The sequence below is a fragment of the Nothoprocta perdicaria genome, unplaced genomic scaffold, assembly GCF_003342845.1.
Source record: "Nothoprocta perdicaria isolate Ctin4 unplaced genomic scaffold, notPer1 scaffold_208, whole genome shotgun sequence".
Lineage (NCBI taxonomy): Eukaryota > Metazoa > Chordata > Aves > Tinamiformes > Tinamidae > Nothoprocta > Nothoprocta perdicaria.
The window spans coordinates 539,892-556,965 of NW_020455294.1; the positions used below are offsets into that span (position 1 = coordinate 539,892).

General features: G+C 42.2%; 1 protein-coding gene across 2 annotated transcripts in view; it reads left to right on the forward strand.

The window, feature by feature from the left end:
• Positions 1-17,074, forward strand: part of PCCA (propionyl-CoA carboxylase subunit alpha) — a 252,797-nt gene that overhangs the window by 28,117 nt on the left and 207,606 nt on the right. For both annotated transcript variants that reach the window (XM_026038336.1, XM_026038337.1), the window contains 2 exons: positions 6,849-6,962; positions 8,216-8,269. In XM_026038336.1, coding sequence (XP_025894121.1) covers positions 6,849-6,962; positions 8,216-8,269 — 168 coding nt within the window. The remainder of the gene's footprint in view (positions 1-6,848; positions 6,963-8,215; positions 8,270-17,074) is intronic.

Sequence of the window (17,074 nt, forward strand, 5' to 3'; positions counted from 1 at the left end):
GTTGTGAGGTGCTCCTGCCTCAGTGTATGGTTCATTTGGGGCCAGAATTTAGCCGACTTCGTAAAAATACCATAAAATCTGTATGTTGAATTTCTGACTCGCTGCCTGGTCTCTCTTGGGGAACTGGAAGCAGTGTCTGCTGCCCGTCTGTATGCAAGCAGGCCGTGGTGGAGACCCCACAAAACCATCCTCCCCTGCCTGGCCCCGTCACACGCTTCCTACCAGGCCCTGAACTAATGTGGAAGTGCTACTTTGGGGCATTCTACCGCGGCGTATGATAYGTTGCTGTGCAATGGAGCTCAATTTAAGTTACACTAGAAATACAGGATCCAGAAAGATGTATCTAGCTTAATGAAGAGCTAAATCTCTGCTACATTAAATTTTGTAACTTCTGCCTACCTTTGTCACCAGATCTGTTGCTACTTTTTCCATCTATTTTTATAATATATATTGTAATTAAAAATATAAATATATTAAAACATTATATGTAATAGATATTATATTTTTAATGACTATTTTTTCTCCTGTATATTCTTCCCTTTTGAAACTGTCAAAACCCATCATGGTTTAGAAACCAAAACAAAGAATCAGGCCTCGTGTGTATTCCATAAGCTTGTTTCTATATCAAGGAATGGGATGAGAAAGACCTGTCTCAGAGTCTTATTAAAATGCTTATAAGGCTCAAGTGTGCAATGCACGAATGCCATGAGTGAGAGCTTGTGATGCTGGTGCCGGTGCTGGGAATGCAGAGTGGCCACACATCTCATTTCTTCAACCTGAGTATTGAACAAATTGGAGAAAAAAAAAAAAAAAAAAAAGAAACTGTAAAAGCTAGTTTCAGACTTCCTGTAGAGCTTTAAATCTTTCCTGCTCCAAAGGAAAACTTAACATTTTTTTTTGAAGTGAACAACTTATTGTCTTTTTATTCAAATTGAGATGTGGAACTTCTAGAGAGGATCTGACAAGAGTCCAGTAGAGCAACAAAGATGATTAAGGGACTGGAGCATCTATTGTATGAGGAAAGACCAAGTGAACTGGGCCTTTTTAGCCTACAGAAGATGAGATGGAGAGGGAATCTGATTAGTATGTATAAATACCTGAAGGGGGAATGTAGGGAGGAAGGGCCAAGCTCTTCTCAGTGGTGGCTGGTGATAAGACAAAAGGGCAATGGGTGTAAATTGAATCCCAGGCAGTTCCATTTGTCTGTGAGGAGGAACTTCTTTGCTGTGAGGGTGACAGAGCCCTGGAACAGGCTGCCCAGGGAGGCTGTGGAGTCTCCTTCTCTGGAGATCTTCCCAACCCACCTGGATGCCGCCCTGTGCTCTGGGTGTCCCTGCTGGAGCAGGGGGTTGGACTGGATGGTCTCTAGAGGTCCYTTCCAACCTCAACCATTCTGTGAGTCTGTCAAGTTGACTATCTGCAAAAGCAAGAGAGCATTTGTTTTGAGAATTAATAGGCAGATCTTCCTAGAACTGCTTCAAAGTAACTGTTAAGGAGCTGTGATGGAGCAACTTCTGCTAAATAATCACACCTTATYCTCTTAAAATATCTGGTAAAACAAAACCTTTCTTTTTAACCTAGTTGTATGGTCTTTCCATTATACCCACCTTCCTGGATCTGACTAAGTTTAGTGTTAAACAAAAACCCAATATGGTATGGGCTTGAGGTGCACTATTAAGTATTTGAATTTCTTCTGGTAGTTCTTGGTTGAAAGCCCTGCTGAGGCACAGCTCAATATGCAAGCTGTGTGGTGCTTCCTTCCTTTCCTCAGTATTACCAGGAATTTACTTAGACTTCCAAGAGGAAAATCTGCTGGGGAACGTACCAAACTCCCAAAAGTTAAAGCTGAAGGATTTTTGAAGATAGCGTTGCGTGTGAAAATACTTCCTTGCAGCTTCTGCCCACCCTGCAAGGCTTTGCTGTGTCGGAGGGTGAAGCACAGCGAGCGCTTGTGCTGCAGTCCCGGGTGAGCTCTCGTGGGGCTGTTGCTGCCGTTGTGCTCCTGGGAGCTGGGGATCTGCTCTGGTCTGGGAAGAGGCTCTAGAGGCTAAAGGCCTCCTGGAGGGCTTCATTTGCACCCAAGAGTGCTGGGGGAATTGGCCGAGGTTATTGCTCAGCCTCTCTCCATCATCTTTGAGAGGTCCTGGAGAGCAGGGGAGGTGCCCGAGGACTGGAAGAGAGCCAACGTCACTCCAGTCTTCAAAAAGGGCAAGAGGGAGGAGCCGGGCAATTACAGGCCGGTCAGCCTCACCTCTGTCCCTGGAAAGGTGATGGAGCAGTTCATCCTAGACAGAATCTCCAGGCATATGAAGGAGAAGGTGGTGTTGAGGAGCAGTCAGCATGGAATTCACCAAGGGGAAGTCATGTCTGATGAACCTCGTGGCCTTCTATGATGGGGTGACAGGCTGGCTGGACAAGAGGAGAGCCGTGGATGTTGTCTACCTTGACTTCAGCAAGGCTTTTGACACCGTCTCCCATGATATCCTCATACGGAAGCTCCAGGAGAGTGGACTAGATGAGCGTACGGTGCGGTGGATCCAGGGCTGGCTGGATGGCAGAGCTCAGAGGGTGGTGATAAATGGGGCCGAGTCCAGTTGGAGGCCTGTGGCCAGTGGTGTCCCCCAGGGGTCAGTACTGGGCCCAGTGCTGTTCAGTTTGTTCATCAATGACCTGGACGAGGGCATGGAGTGCACCCTGAGCAAGTTTGCAGATGACACCAAGCTGGGTGGAGTGGCCGACACTCCGGAGGGCTGTGCTGCCATCCAGAGGGATCTGGACAGGCTGGAGAGTTGGGCAGAGAGGAACCTCATGAGGTTCAATAAGGACAAGTGCAGGGTCCTGCACCTGGGGAGGAATAACYCCAGGCATCAGTACAGATTAGGGGTSGACCTGCTGGAAAGYACCTCCACGGAGAGGGACCTGGGAGTCCTGGTTGACACTAAGTTAACCATGAGTSAGCAGTGTGCCCTCGTGGCCAAGAAGGCCAATGGGATCCTGGCTGCATCAGGAGGAGTGTTGCCAGCAGGTCAAGGGAGGTGATTCTGCCCCTCTCCTCAGCTCTGGTGAGGCCGCACCTGGAGTACTGGGGGCAGTTCTGGGCTCCCCAGTATAAGAGGGATGTGGAGCTTCTTGAGAGGGTCCAGAGAAGGGCAACCAGGATGATTAAGGGAATGGAACATCTCTCGTACGAGGAGAGGCTGAGTGAACTGGGCCTGTTTAACCTGGAGAAGAGAAGGCTCAGAGGGGATCTGATTAATGTGTATAAGTTCAGGAAGGGAGAATGCAGGGAGGAAGGGGACAAGCTGTTYTCACTGGTGGCCAGCGAYAGGAYGAGGGGTAATGGCCACAAGCTGRAGCACAGGAAGTTCCATCTCCAGGTGAGGAGSAACTTCTTTACTGTTAGGGTGACAGAGCAGTGGAACAGGCTGCCCAGGGRGGTTGTGGAGTCTCCTACTCTGGAGGTCTTCAAAACCCRYCTGGATGCCRCCCTGTGCCACATGCTCTAGGTGTGSCTGCTTGAGCAGGAAGGTTGGACTAGATGATCTCTAGAGGTCCCTTCCAACCGTGAATATTCTGTGATTCTGTGATTTCCTCTCTGTTCCTACCTGCAGTGTCTGCAGGGCTTGGGCTGCCTCCCACCCTGTCCATAGTCCCTGCCTGGCAGGGGCAACGTTGATCCTTTCCTCCTGGTTCTGGTGATCCAGCTTCTAGCTGCCCTCGGGAGCCTTTTCCTCATAGCAATGTCCTTGTGAGATGAAAGTGGTTCCTTACCCCCCAACTTCCAGAACCTCAAAAAAACCCAAGTTACAAAACAAATTTGTCTTTAGAGTAAGTGAGAGCATGACCAAAGAAGAATATATTCACTGAAGTGCCCTCTCTAGGACTGCCAGTATCTCTTCCCCACCAAAGAGGGTGCTTGAAGGGGGCACTGAGCTGCCTCACCAGAGGCCCCCGAACAACTGCGTGTTTAGGCCATCTACTTAAAGAATATAAGCTTTTAAAGCAAGCTTGAAGTGAGATCTTCGTAATGCTGATGCCATAGGTTGGCTTGTTTATTTACATAATTTTAGTTTTTTTGAAATACACGTTTCCACGTTTATTTTTATTCAGTGATATTTATGCTATTTAGGGCTTTCACAGCTCTGCTTTGCTGTGTGTAAATGCTCCCATTATTTCATTTTGGGGTTAAATGCCATAATTGTGTGTCAGTATTTATCTTTGCAGATAGAGCTTTAAAGCCTGAATGCTGAGCACTTGCTAGGTGCAGTTTTATTGTGTTGCTGGCCTGTGCATTTTAGCATGAAGCTGTTAAAGGCTTCTTGGATCTCAGATGTGTATTTTTTGGCAAAGCAGTGAATTCGAACCTTCTTTGCAACCAATTGATTTTGAATTCAAGACTTTTCAATGCTGCAAGCTTTTTGTTCTGTCTCTTGGCACTGGTGCTGGCAAGACTGGAGGTGTTTTTCAACTACCTTACAAAGGATTTACTCATTAGCCCTATTTTATGGGTTGAGCTAATTGTGGTTTGTCTTGCTGAGCAGTATTATGCAGTTTGGGTCAATTAAAGTGAATCCACTTACACGAACGGATGTTGTTCCAATGTGTAATATTGATTTGAGCTATAAAAGGAGAATGACTGGTTTGATTAGGTTTCTTTGTCTAAACAGTGCTTGAGATCTTACTTAGTGTACCAAACAGAAGCGGTCTCGTCGCTGATTTTAATTGCTGCTTAGGTTTGATTAACACCGGCTTGTGTAAGAGGTTATAACAGTTTCCCTGTGTGGAAGTGCTGAAAGGAGACAGAAGAGCAGGGCAAAATATTTTGCAACTCGGTTACACAGCCCTGTACTGCATGAATATCTCCTTGTGGGAAGACCTGGGTCTGCATCGGGTGGGACACTAGGGAATCCCATCCATCTGTCTCCTCAGGGACACGTGTGTGTGTATGTATGTGTTAATTAAGCTTTTGCCGTTCACAATTTATTGCAATATTTTCAGTTATTTCGTAGATGACATGCACTGGCAATAAAGGTTTAGGTTTGTTTTATTCCTGCCTGTTTCCTTGTGCTTCTGTTCCATACAGGAAAGTTCTTAGTATGGAATGGTGCACTATACGTTGGGAGGCAAGCTGTGAAATGGGTCTTGTGTATGATACAGACTTCAGCAAGGAGCTTGCAGTAGCAGAATGACTTMTGGAGTTTGTTTTTGTTGGTTCTGGTGAGGCTAATTCTATAGTAGTAAAAATAAAACTACTGTCACTTTGCAGAAAGCTTCTCCATTGCAATGTGAAATCTGGGGGATTCCATGGAGTCATGTGCGTTCCCAGCTCCTGAATTAACTGTGTATTTGGGTATCTCTTTACCTCTTGGACGGAAACTTAAAGTTAGGTGGCAAATTAATGTGTTTTTCCTGGCATTGGGATTAAGTTTTGTGGAAGTGCATGGAAATGTCAAAATGAAGAAAGTCAAACACCTTCTTGCATAAATCTGCATTATATGGGAATCATCCTGTTATATGTGTTTTTGTAATACTTCCTCAAATATTTATTTTTCTTTCAGAACATTTTTGGTTGCCACTTGCCATTTGTTTATAGGTATGTTTTTTCTCTGGCCTTATTTTTGATAAAGTAGTTCAGTAGTGTATGCAGGCAATGGAACAATACTGAGGTTAACCTCAGTAAGTTATATTGATAACCTGCAAATAAAATTCCTTTATCAAAGAGCAAAGCTCCATGTTCATAAACTGTAAATACTTGTATTTTACTTATTTTATAACACCTCCTAAAAATACTTGCAAAGCTTAGATTACCAATGATGATGCAAAGTACTTCATAAAAATAACAGCATAGTTGGAAGGCTGCTAATGGCCAGAGATGTTAGTCTGTGCAGTAACATAGTTTTGCTACCATATAGCTTCCATGAGTTTAAATATAGATATATTTTTTTCTTTTTTTTTCTTTTTTCTTTTTTTTTCTTTTTTTCTTTCAATATGTATCCTGAAATGCAGTTTATAAGGGGGGATTAAGAAAAACTTGCTGGTTCTTGGTTGTGCATTTGTGTTGTCTTATTGGTGCTGTTTAAAAATGGATAAAGTGGTGTTTGAGCTTTGAAAACACATTGAAGGCCATTGTAACTTTTTAATCTCTTTCTTCCCTAGGGTAAGTGTTGTGTGTATGAGCTGCAGTAAGCTGGGCTTTAATTTCTTCAATTACACATTGCTCTTTTAGCAATGTGAAAATGTTGCAAAACTCCTTACTTCCTTATGTCAGTGTTTTACAAATGCATATAGATGAGAATACGCTGGATCAGGAATCCAAAATGAGCCTGCTTAAATAATTCTCAAGATTTTCTGGTTCACGTGTAGTGATATTGAACTCTTTAGTCCTAGGCTTTAATTTGTGCCTGGTGCTGACCTGATGCTGTGCAGGGACACTCACTGCATCCCTTCATTCAATTCCCTCTAATTATCCCCAACTTCCTGGGGAGCCTGCTTAGAACTGGCCGTGAATGTTTGTTATTAAGTATTAAGATATTAGGCTACCCTGGCTACATGTAACAAAGTGGTTTTTAGCCTGCAAAATTTACATATAGATGATCAGGATAGGAAGCAGAAATTGTATTTTTCATGATTGTATTTAATGAAGTTGGAGCGAACACAGCAGCGTAATAAAACACTTTGACGGGGCCTTAAGCTTGGAGCAAACGGAGCATGGTGCGAGTTGTTGGATGTCAGTGCTTGCGGCGCGGTTCTGGTGTGTGAAATACCCTCGATGAGATCAATCAGATTCGTGGAGGACGGTGCTGCTTTTTGCTGGGCCCGTGTGTTAACGCTGCCTCTCGCCTCGCCAGGTTCACGTGCAAATGGCGGACGAAGCGGCCTGCGTCGGCCCAGCCCCCAGCGGCCAGAGCTACCTCAATATGGACGCCATCATGGGAGCCATTAGGAGAACCGGTGCCCAGGCGGTGAGTCCAAATGAGCGCACCTGCTGCGGCTGCTTCATGTCTACGGAGCAGCAAAGACAGAGTTTGAGGGTGTTTTCTAAAGGGGTGTGTGTGGCGGTGGAATTTGACTGAATTTGCTCTTGCGCTTGCTCCGTGTCGCGTGAGTGAAGTGTGTCCAAAATGGCTGCCGGGAATCAAAGGCTTTGCAGCATCTGGCGGTGCGGACTGCTGATCCTGCAGGTGGCTGCTGGATTCAGCCYTCACACCAGGGAGCAGCTTCAGTTCATTTCCAAATATGCTGGTGGTGGCGGGGGAAGAAAATCCCAATTAGTTTTGAGYGATAACCCTTTATATGCCATACTGGCTTTTTGGAATGCCTTGCAAAGTGTGTCCAAATAAAATTTTTTGTTTAAAGTTTGTTTTAATCTTAAAATCTGTAGGCTTAAATATACTTGCTGAAAGGTAAATGGTAGATCCTGTAATCATTTTTTCACAAGGCGCATAAAATATTAGCTTATCTTTATAAACATSGACTGCTCTGCCTTTCTTCATCCCAACTGGCCAGGGATTCAAAGCTTAACAGGTATCACCTATAAAAACTGTGTGCTTATGCTGAAATGCAYGGTGTTCTTTATTCTGCCAGTGAATTAACTGTGTATTACTCAAACTGCTGTACCACTTTAAAAATACATTTTTAAGGAAGTATTTGAGCAATGCTAATTATGCTGGAGTTGTCTTTGGTCAGCATTGTAATTTCTTTCAAACTACCTGTTTGGCTTTGGTAATTTCAGAGGCCAGAAAATTTCCTATCAGCCAAAAAACTACTGTTTCCTTCCTTAGGAGTTTCTGGACATGTAACCCAGATGTTTGTGCTCTTAGAGTGGAAGAAAAGGTGTATCCTTTGTCTCAAATATATTACTTCAATCAAAAGTTCTATGAGAATTGAAAAAAAAAAAAAAAAGGCAAAATGAAGTTTCCTACACTTCTCTGCATTGCAGACATATATATAAGTATATATAAAAAAGGCAGAAGGAAAATGACCCAAATGAGCGCCAGTGTCTGCAGGCAGTATCTTTCTCTTTAGTTAGGTTCTCATCAGCTTTGCTTCAGAAAAAAGCAGTTCAGCCAGTAGATTTTTATGGCTTGAGTCTGGACAGCTAAGTCAGTGTTTTAAGACAGTTTAAGGTATTCAAGTGGATCAAATGCTTGGTGGTATATTTTACCTCTCCTTGTATCTGAAAGCTCAATCAGCTTAATGTGTTCTGTTTTTGAAGGTACACCCAGGATACGGATTTCTGTCTGAAAACAGGGAATTTGCTAAACGTTTGGTAAGTTGCTTTTGCCTGCTTGGCTGTAAAGGATGGTCTGGGTGGTGTATGTTCATTCCAAGATATTTGAGAAATGAAAATACCAGTTCAAGGTAGGTTTACAGGATATTTTAAGATAAGGGACTTGTGTACTCCTTCTGTGCATGTTGGCGTGTTTTTTTTTTTTTTTTTCATTAGGAGGGTGGAATTGCAGATTTTCTCTGGGAAGAAGGAGGAGGTACCCTTTTAGCTTATGCCAGTAATTTCTGTAGGGCTGCCTGTGAAACCAGGTCACTGAAATGAGCTAGATTAAAAATATCTGTTTTTAAGTGATTATTTGGTTTTTCATAGCACAGCTGGCGAACAGCTGTATCAGCAGCCCTGAAAAGGTGCTGAACTACACTTTCAGGATGGGAATAGGAAGTCAGACGGTGGGACTTGGAAAATTGACTTCCCTCCTGGAAGTTGGGTACTGCGGAGCTGCTGCCTCCRAGGAGCAAACAGCGAGGTTTGCAAAGGGTGCTGTTTACACTTGACATCTGAATTTATAAGTTCTTTTCACAACCTCTTTACATCAGTGTTTTATGTATTACAAAAACTGCTATATAGGCTTTTTTTCTGATTTGCTCAAAACCTTTTGTGCAGGTGCTTATAACTCTTTCCTGGAGCATAAGTGGACAAATGCATGACTGGAGGTTGTGGGTGAAGTCACYCTGGGCTGTGCATGGTTGCCCAGTAGCTTCATTGAGATTCACATTGAGCAAATGCTGCATAGAAATCTTTAGTAAAAAGCTACTGTTGCCATCTTTGCTATGGAGTAAGTGGAGCGTATAGTTGACAAGTATATTTTAGGCAGAAGAATTTTATTTATTTTAAAATATATTTATTTATAATTTATATTAGATTATATTTATATTAAGATTTATAATTTTTATTTATTACTACTTTTTAAAAGTTGTACCTTTTCTGATGTGGCCACTAATGAAAAATGTTTATAAAGTGACAACTCTTGTATTTCTGCTTCCTTAGCCTTTGTGAAACAGCTGTTATTTTGGTATCTCCATGATGTTCATTTTGGATGGAGTTCTGATTGTAGCATAGAGCTTGTACTTATTCAGTGGATTATTTAGTGTTAGAGAATGAAGTCTCCTCATGTGGGAAATCATTATTTGGGAAAGAATGCTCCAATTTGTATATTTAGTCACAGTGCTTTTTAAAAGTTCRCGAATAGAAACTAGAACTGGTTCTGTGTGAAAGTAAATGCATCCTGTTAGTTGCCGGATGGTGGTGAATTTGAAAGGAATATTTGTCAGGATTTACCAAACTTCTTAAATGTTATTTCCATGTATTTTAGCAGTTTTCATTTCTTTTTCTTCTGCTTCATGTKCTGGAGTCTCACTTTGAAGGGAAGATTCCTTCTTTAATTTGTGACGAACTGTTCCCACTGGATTGCACCAGCAGGATAACTGGCTTAAGCTGGCAGTTCCTCTAAAAATAATTAATGAAACAGAAGTGCTTGCTCATGCTATTATGTTGTATGTTTTTCCTGCCAAATGTTAAATTCGATAGCTAATATTCCCAAACTGGGCATGTTTCCTAGGAATCTGGATGTTACTGGATGATGTGAATTACTATATTGGTAACAACTGAGCACTYTTCTGGTGGGATTAGGCCTAAGTGAAGCAAAACCACATTCCTTCCATTTCTATCATTTCTGTTCACTGAGATCCTTGAAATAATGAATTCTTAAATAACATGTGATGTCTAGAAATACATTAAAACTTAGGTTTCTTCTGTTATCTCAATGTGCTTTTAAAATGTTTTCTTGAGAAACTGCCTGTATTTTCACTAAAAATAAAGCAAGGTTCTTCTACTTTTTCTCAAAATATTTAAAGTTGCAAGATATGGTGCTTCCTGTTAATGGCTCTAGAATGGCAAACCCTAAAGCAATTGGTGAAATGGATTAAATTTTTTTGTGGGCTGTTTATCTCTCCAAGAACCTCATTTAGGAAGAAAATGCCTGCTGTTTTCCTTCCCTTTAATCACTACCAAATGTTACAAAATGGTTGAAGTTGCCAAGACTGTCTTGTCTTCATCCTTTGGGCATGTGTGTGTGCGCACATTTTTCTGCTTGGTTTGTGCACAAAACAGTGATGAAACTTGGGTTTCCTCCTTGGTGTGGATCAGCATTGGCCTSCTTACAGAAACAAGCTGAATGTCTAAACCCCGCAGTGTGTCTACAGCCATGGCCGTGAGCTCAAAGCTTTGCCACAASGCAGAGGGTCAGGCCACAGGTAGTCCTACTGCATGTGACTTGCACAGAAGTGAGGCTTTTTGCTCACTTTGCCTAACTGATGCACAGATTAAGTGCCTAGCTACAGTCTGGCCTTGTAAAATAATTTTTAATAAGTATATTACTGTATCTCCACCTTTTTTGAGAGTGGGGAAGAGCAYAAGCATGGCTGGGATTTCAAGTAACCGATTCATTGTTTACAAATGAGCTTTCAAGGAAAAAAAAGAGACTTTCAGAAGGTGAATATCTGGCATGCTGTTAATATTAATAGTGGTCCAGTAAAAAGTTGACGTATCCAATCACCTCTTTAGCTGCATCTGCTCTAGTCCCTACTGATAACCTACAAATGCAGTACAACAGTTTCCTGTCAAGTAAGTCTGTAACGGACTTCATAAAATGTAAGGTCAATATCTTGAAGACTGCTAATTAATATTTAATGTTTCTAAAAACTTAAGATAATGCTCATATTTAAGGTATAGTATGTGCAATAATAAAAAGTGCATTTTTGTATAAATGAATATAGTTCCTAATTAGCATGTAAAACAAGATTCTTCTATGAAATTTGAGCTATTCACTATGCAGCTTAGTGCTTTTTATAAGGAAAATGTATAAACTGAAACTGAAATTCAGTGGAMAAATTACTTGGAGCTTAGGCATGCCAGTATATTTACATATATAGTATTTTCCTTTAGTTGTTACWTAATATTCAATGCTGACAATGTTACCTGACAGTGTAGTTGAATGAGTAACTTCCTTCTTTTTAAAAAAGAGTTCATCTGTGTTGCCAGATGCTGTGCAGAGCTACAGGAACAATTTGCTCCTTCACTTCATAAAGAAATCTGCCAGTGACCCCTGTATTTAGGTTGGGTGGTTTAATGTTTCCCATTGCACAAAGTTAATCCGGCTGCTTTCTGAGAAGCTCCAACACCTCTGTTGTCTGCAGCCCTCTGAAGCTTGGCGAGGGCAGAGCCCTGAGTCTAAAGATGAGCCTTTTGGCCTGCCATTGGAATATGTACTTTCTGAAATGGCCATTTTCTCTTCCTTGCTGGCAAACCTAGAGAGCAGCTGTTACCATGGGTTGCTGAGCCACCTTCACTCCCTCTTCTCCCTACCTGGGAAAGCAGGGAATATGGGAGAAAACAACTGAGAGGGATCTGCTGTGGTGGTTCTTCCAGGGCCAGCGCTTCCTCCTGTGGGCCCAGTGAGGGTGGCAACTGGTGGCCTCTCAGCCAGCAGGTCAGGGCAGCTGGGTCTTGCTTCACGAGGAAGGTTAAGAGCTTCAGCCTCAACGCATGGGGACTCCTCAGTGTTGGGGTTGCTCAGGAGGGCATTGCTCATCACCTTTTTAATTAAAAGCAAAAAACAAATGAAGTTCTCTCTCAGAAGACTCTTGGGATGTTCTTCTGTTGCAAAGGAAAAGCAGTTCACAGGATTTGGATATCCTGCGTTTCTAGTTGTACAATAGCTAGAGTATTTCCTCCTCCCCCCAGAAACTCTATAATTTCTGCATAAAACAGGTCAAAGTTTAGGTTACAAACAATCCAGATTGTTTTTCTCATTTGGATGCAGCCTTGCCAGTGCTATTCTGGCCTCGTGTTTCAGGGAAAACATCACCTCACCACAGTGRCAGGACAGAGTGATTCCATCTTGGACTAAGACAAGGATCTTTGGGAGTTCATAAAGCTTTTTGTGGGCATCTTTTGTGCTCTTCTAGGAACTGCTGTTTGACATGGCTAAGGGAGGAGCGAAGCAGCCAGTGCTGTTTCTCCTTACCTTGGAAGCTAGATCAATGTTCCTGAACTTCAAATCAGTTTTTCTAAATACATGGATGCACAATGTATGGAGAAATASTTAATAGCATGTTTGTAAACAAAAGTTTGAGATCAAAAAGGTAAGTAAAACCATATCATACACCTTCTGAAGGGGACTTGTGTCTGAGCCTGTAATGCTCCACACAGATAACTCCACACAGAAACTAACTGCAGAAGTGTCACTTTTTAAACTTCAGCTCTTATAGTAGCAACATTCTTATTAAATTCTGTGTATGACAGCGTTATGCTTAAGCAGAGTGTGATGTTTCTTTRTATTGTCACTCAGCGTATGGTATCTTCTAGAAGACCTTTGGTGTGATTCTCGTGTTGTTCCTACCTACACTGACTTTCTACCCGATGTTTCACGTAACCGGTCAGTACCTGTGCTCTCCGAATGGGAAGCTGGTGTTTGGAATGAGCTTTTGGAGGCTCGATATCGAGAAGCTGCTTGTGTGAGATCCCATCCTTCGAGGAGCTGGAGGGCAGCCCCAGTTTGTCCATGGGCTCCTGCCTCAGGCCTGTGGGGCCTCCGTGCCGCCCAGAGCCCTCTGCTTGGGCCGCCCTGCGACCGAAGATCCCACAGGGTTCCCGTGTGGGGACAGCCCCGAGCTGCTCTCTGAAAAGGGCTTTCCAAGTGCCGTGGAGCTGGGGTGAGGTGCACATCTACGGGAAAAGCCTTGCAAGGCAGCAGCCTCCCACAGAAAGCGCTCTGGTCACCTTGTTTTCTGTTCTTAATTACCTCTGGTCTTTCTCCTTCTGTTCTGTTTGTGATCTTGTAATGCTGTTAATGGGTGACTGATTAGTATACTGAAGCAGAATGCTTCTGAATCTTGCTTGTATTTGTTGCAGTAACTCTCAAACTTCTATTTTCATAGAAACCTGTTTCATAGGAATCTGAATTAGAGTAAGCATTAAATCTGCCMTATTTTTTAGACATCGCTGCTCGTCTCATAGGACATCTTAAGCAGAAAGATGAAGCTTCTTCATCTGAACTATCTGCTTAGGAACTTTTTGTTGTGAAAGGAGGAATATTATTTTACTCTTTGCTATAACAAGCTTCATGGACCTTTGCTAGAGGCATGTGATAAGTTAAGCTGTAGCATCAGGATGTCCTGCCTTCAGATTGCTGATGCTAGAGAGCAGACTGATGCCAAGTTATATAGCAACTTCCAAATATTCATCTTTGAGCAAATTCTGTACATGCTAGAGCAGCTTTTCCAAGTATGGGCTTGCGTGCCCAAAAAACAAGCTTCAGGTGCATATTTTTATACAAGGTTTATGGAGTCTATACATACATATTTAAATATGTTACRTAGATTATACCACAAATTTGTGATTTGCAGGGAAAATGCTTACCTCCTCCTTGATTCTGTTACCTAAACTCCATAGTCTTATTGCCTTTTTTGYTTGATGACAAGACATGACAATCTTGATGTGGTTATATCTATTTTTTCACTTGCAAAGTATTACTAATTTGTAATTACAAAAATGTGCTTTTAAAGCTGCTTCTAAAAAGATGGCTTAAAGTTTTGACATGTGCAGCTCCTGTTTAAAAAACRAACCTTGATTTATATAGTCTCAACTTGACAGATATTACTGTTTATTACTGTATGAACTGTGGGTTTGGCTAATGTTTGAAATGATTTAACCCTCTGTATGTAATTAAAGAGAACGATGGTCTAGAGAGGCAAAATTGCTTTGTTTAATCGGAATCATCTAATTTTTCCCCTGAGATGCCTTTCAGCAGCAGCACTCTGGCACGCTTAATGAGGTCTGTACTGCAGATGAATGTATTTGTGGAATTCCAATTTGTAAAATTCATTACGTTTTGACATGCTGTGTCACTACAGTAGTACTTAATTCCAGGTTTACAGTAATCCTTCATGTTACTTCTAAAACAGAAATTTTAGAATTTTAGGGTAATTCCTTGCTCCTTCTTCCAATGTTATTAGGACTGTTTGAGAAAAAAATCTTGCCCTTGTACCACTAATTACAACATGGCTTGGGTGTCTACAGTGTGTCCTTACTGCAGTAAAAGGCTAGCAGGTGTTACAAAACTCACTTTATAGAGAGAGCTTTTCTTATAGCTTTTTTTGCTTTCTAACAAAATTTTAATTTTGTTCTTAATTTGTAGTGATGCAGACATGCTTGTCTGTTCTATAGTGAACGGCTTTTCATACTCGCAGAATGGTTGAGGTTGGAAGGGGCCTCTAGAGATCATCCAGTCCAACCCCCTGCTCCAGCAGGGACACCCAGAGCACGGGGCACAGRGCRGCATCCAGGCGGCTTGGGAAGATCTCCAGAGAAGGAGACTCCACAGCCTCCCTGGGCAGCCTGTGCCAGGGCTCTGTCAAATTTCCTCAGTTTACGAAGCTATCGGAAACTCTGTGGCCTGCAGGATTCCTCACCCCCAGGCACTGAGCGCAGTCCTTACTCACACCGCCCAGCCAGACAACACCTCTGCTTGTACAGGTCACTCCCAGCTCTCCAACTCTCTCCGCTGCCATGTCCACTTCACTGAAGGATGTACATTAGCATCTTCAAGCAGAAACTGAAAATACTGAGAACGTCTCTTCTTCTCATTTTCTTAGTTCATTATTCTTACCTAATAAATCATAGTCTTCCAGCACTTTTCAATCATTCTTTCTCTTCAACTGCATCCTACATATCCACATAGTTCTGACAATGAGGGTTTCACAGTTAGCCAGKATTTCAAATAATAGGCAAAACAAACAAATAAGAATTCCTCCAGAACTCAGATGCATAAACTCAGGCTTCCATATCTGCAGCACATTTCCTAAACAGCAGTAAGACTTGAAGTTTTTATGTTTGTTTTCCCAGAAGGTGTAATGGGAAAATTAATCTTGGATTTAAAGAGAAATGTAACTTGATGGTGGGATTAGCTTTTTTGTACTGTAGAGTTTAGTGAAGCAATTATTTTTATAATGGAACTGCTTTCCCTTTCCAGATTCTACTGAGTTATAGGAGAAAGAAGGATATGAATGTAATAAGGGAGGCTTATGAATGTACCGGCTATCATCCTAAACTGAGGGGTGATTAATTTTTGAGAAGGGAGGAAGTTTTTTTTTGTGAATAGAAGTGTATAGCTTGAACACTTGTGCAGTGAATGGTAGCTCTCTGCTTTTTCCTTTGAGGAGCTYTTCTCTCCACTGATTCTTTACTTCTGATACAGATCTCTCTAGGTGCCTGTCCCGTTGGTTAGAGCTTTAGGGCAGTAACATCTGGTATTTAGCAGTCTCTTTAGAGTCTGTGTGACTCCTGAGAAATATGTTGAGACTAGGAAGGAACTTTGTGGATGGTCACGATCAGCATTTTTTCTAAAGTTTAAGTGATTTCTGTTAGCTGTTGAAAAAGCTGTTAGCCCAAAGACTGACTAATGTGTTTCTAATGGTGACCTATTATACTGGATTAAACTTCTGGAGATGCTTTGTTTTCACAGTATGTTTTGATTATTAACTGCTTTCTTGAGCTTGTTTCTTAAACTCATGTTGAGTTTTAAAACTTGATCTTTAGGTCTTATAGGTTTAGGTTTTATCCTGAATGCATTTTATGCTGCTGTTTGATTTTAGGATGTTGTATTTGCTTTGACTAAAAGTTTTCTAAACTGGATGACTTAATACTGATACAATAGCTCTTATTTTACTACTGTAATAAGCTCCCCTAAATACTCTRAGTTGTTTCTATAGAAACAATCTACTTATTTTCTGATCTACTATAATCTATTAATTTATTCAGACTATATCCAGATTCACCTGTGGGTTGCTCTGAGAGACCACAGAAAACTGTTCTAGTCCTCTCTGCATATTGAGGGAATCAGAATTAGGAAACCAGATATTCGATTACTGAAAGTGCATTAAAAGTTGAAGAAAAACTGCTTTACTGTTGTATGTCACCAGTCMCAGCAGCAGTAGAAGCCCTAGATGGGGCTGGGTTGTGTTCAGCCACATCAGAGTTCAGGATTCACAGGACTTAAGTTCGGCAGTTAAGGGCTGGTTAGACTTTCACTGAATATCTCCTGCTTGGTTGCGTTATCTTCCCGCTTGTTTTCCTTCTGTGTGCTTGTGGTGAGATGCAGAGGGATCTGCTCTCTGTTTGGCAGGTAAGCTAAGCAGTAAACATGGATAATTGAAATCCATCCAGCCAAAGGGTAAATAAATACAGTCTTATTTCAAACACAAATGTGTTTTCCCCAGGAAAAGCTCTTCAGTAGGAACTGTTATCACACTTGTCATCTCTTGTCAGTGGAGGCCCTTAGCCAGAGAAACCGGAGTGATGACTGGCCTGCAGGTAAAAGGATAAGAGCCTAATCACTTGTGCTGATCTCATGATTCCTGCTTAGTGATTTGCTCTATGGCTATTTGAAATACCCACAGATATTTTAAATGGATGGCATGAAAGGTTTCCTGAAGCTGGTGACCTAGCACGTACTTGTGGCCAAGGCCCGGGCAGCTCCGGGTAGCAGCCCCCGGCCAGCGGAGCTTCCGTAGGAGGTTCCCGCTCCCACCAGCTTGTGGCTGTGTGGCCCAGTGAGGGGTTATCTCCCTCCTCCATGTGCTGCAACAGCCTTGTGCTGTCACCTCCAACCCTCCTGTGGAGGTGATCCTTGTGACRGAAGGATCCTATTTAAGTGCTGGGRCCGATACAAGCAGCTCCAGGACACCCAGGTCAGGGATGAATGCCCAAGTGCAGAGAGGGGCTTGT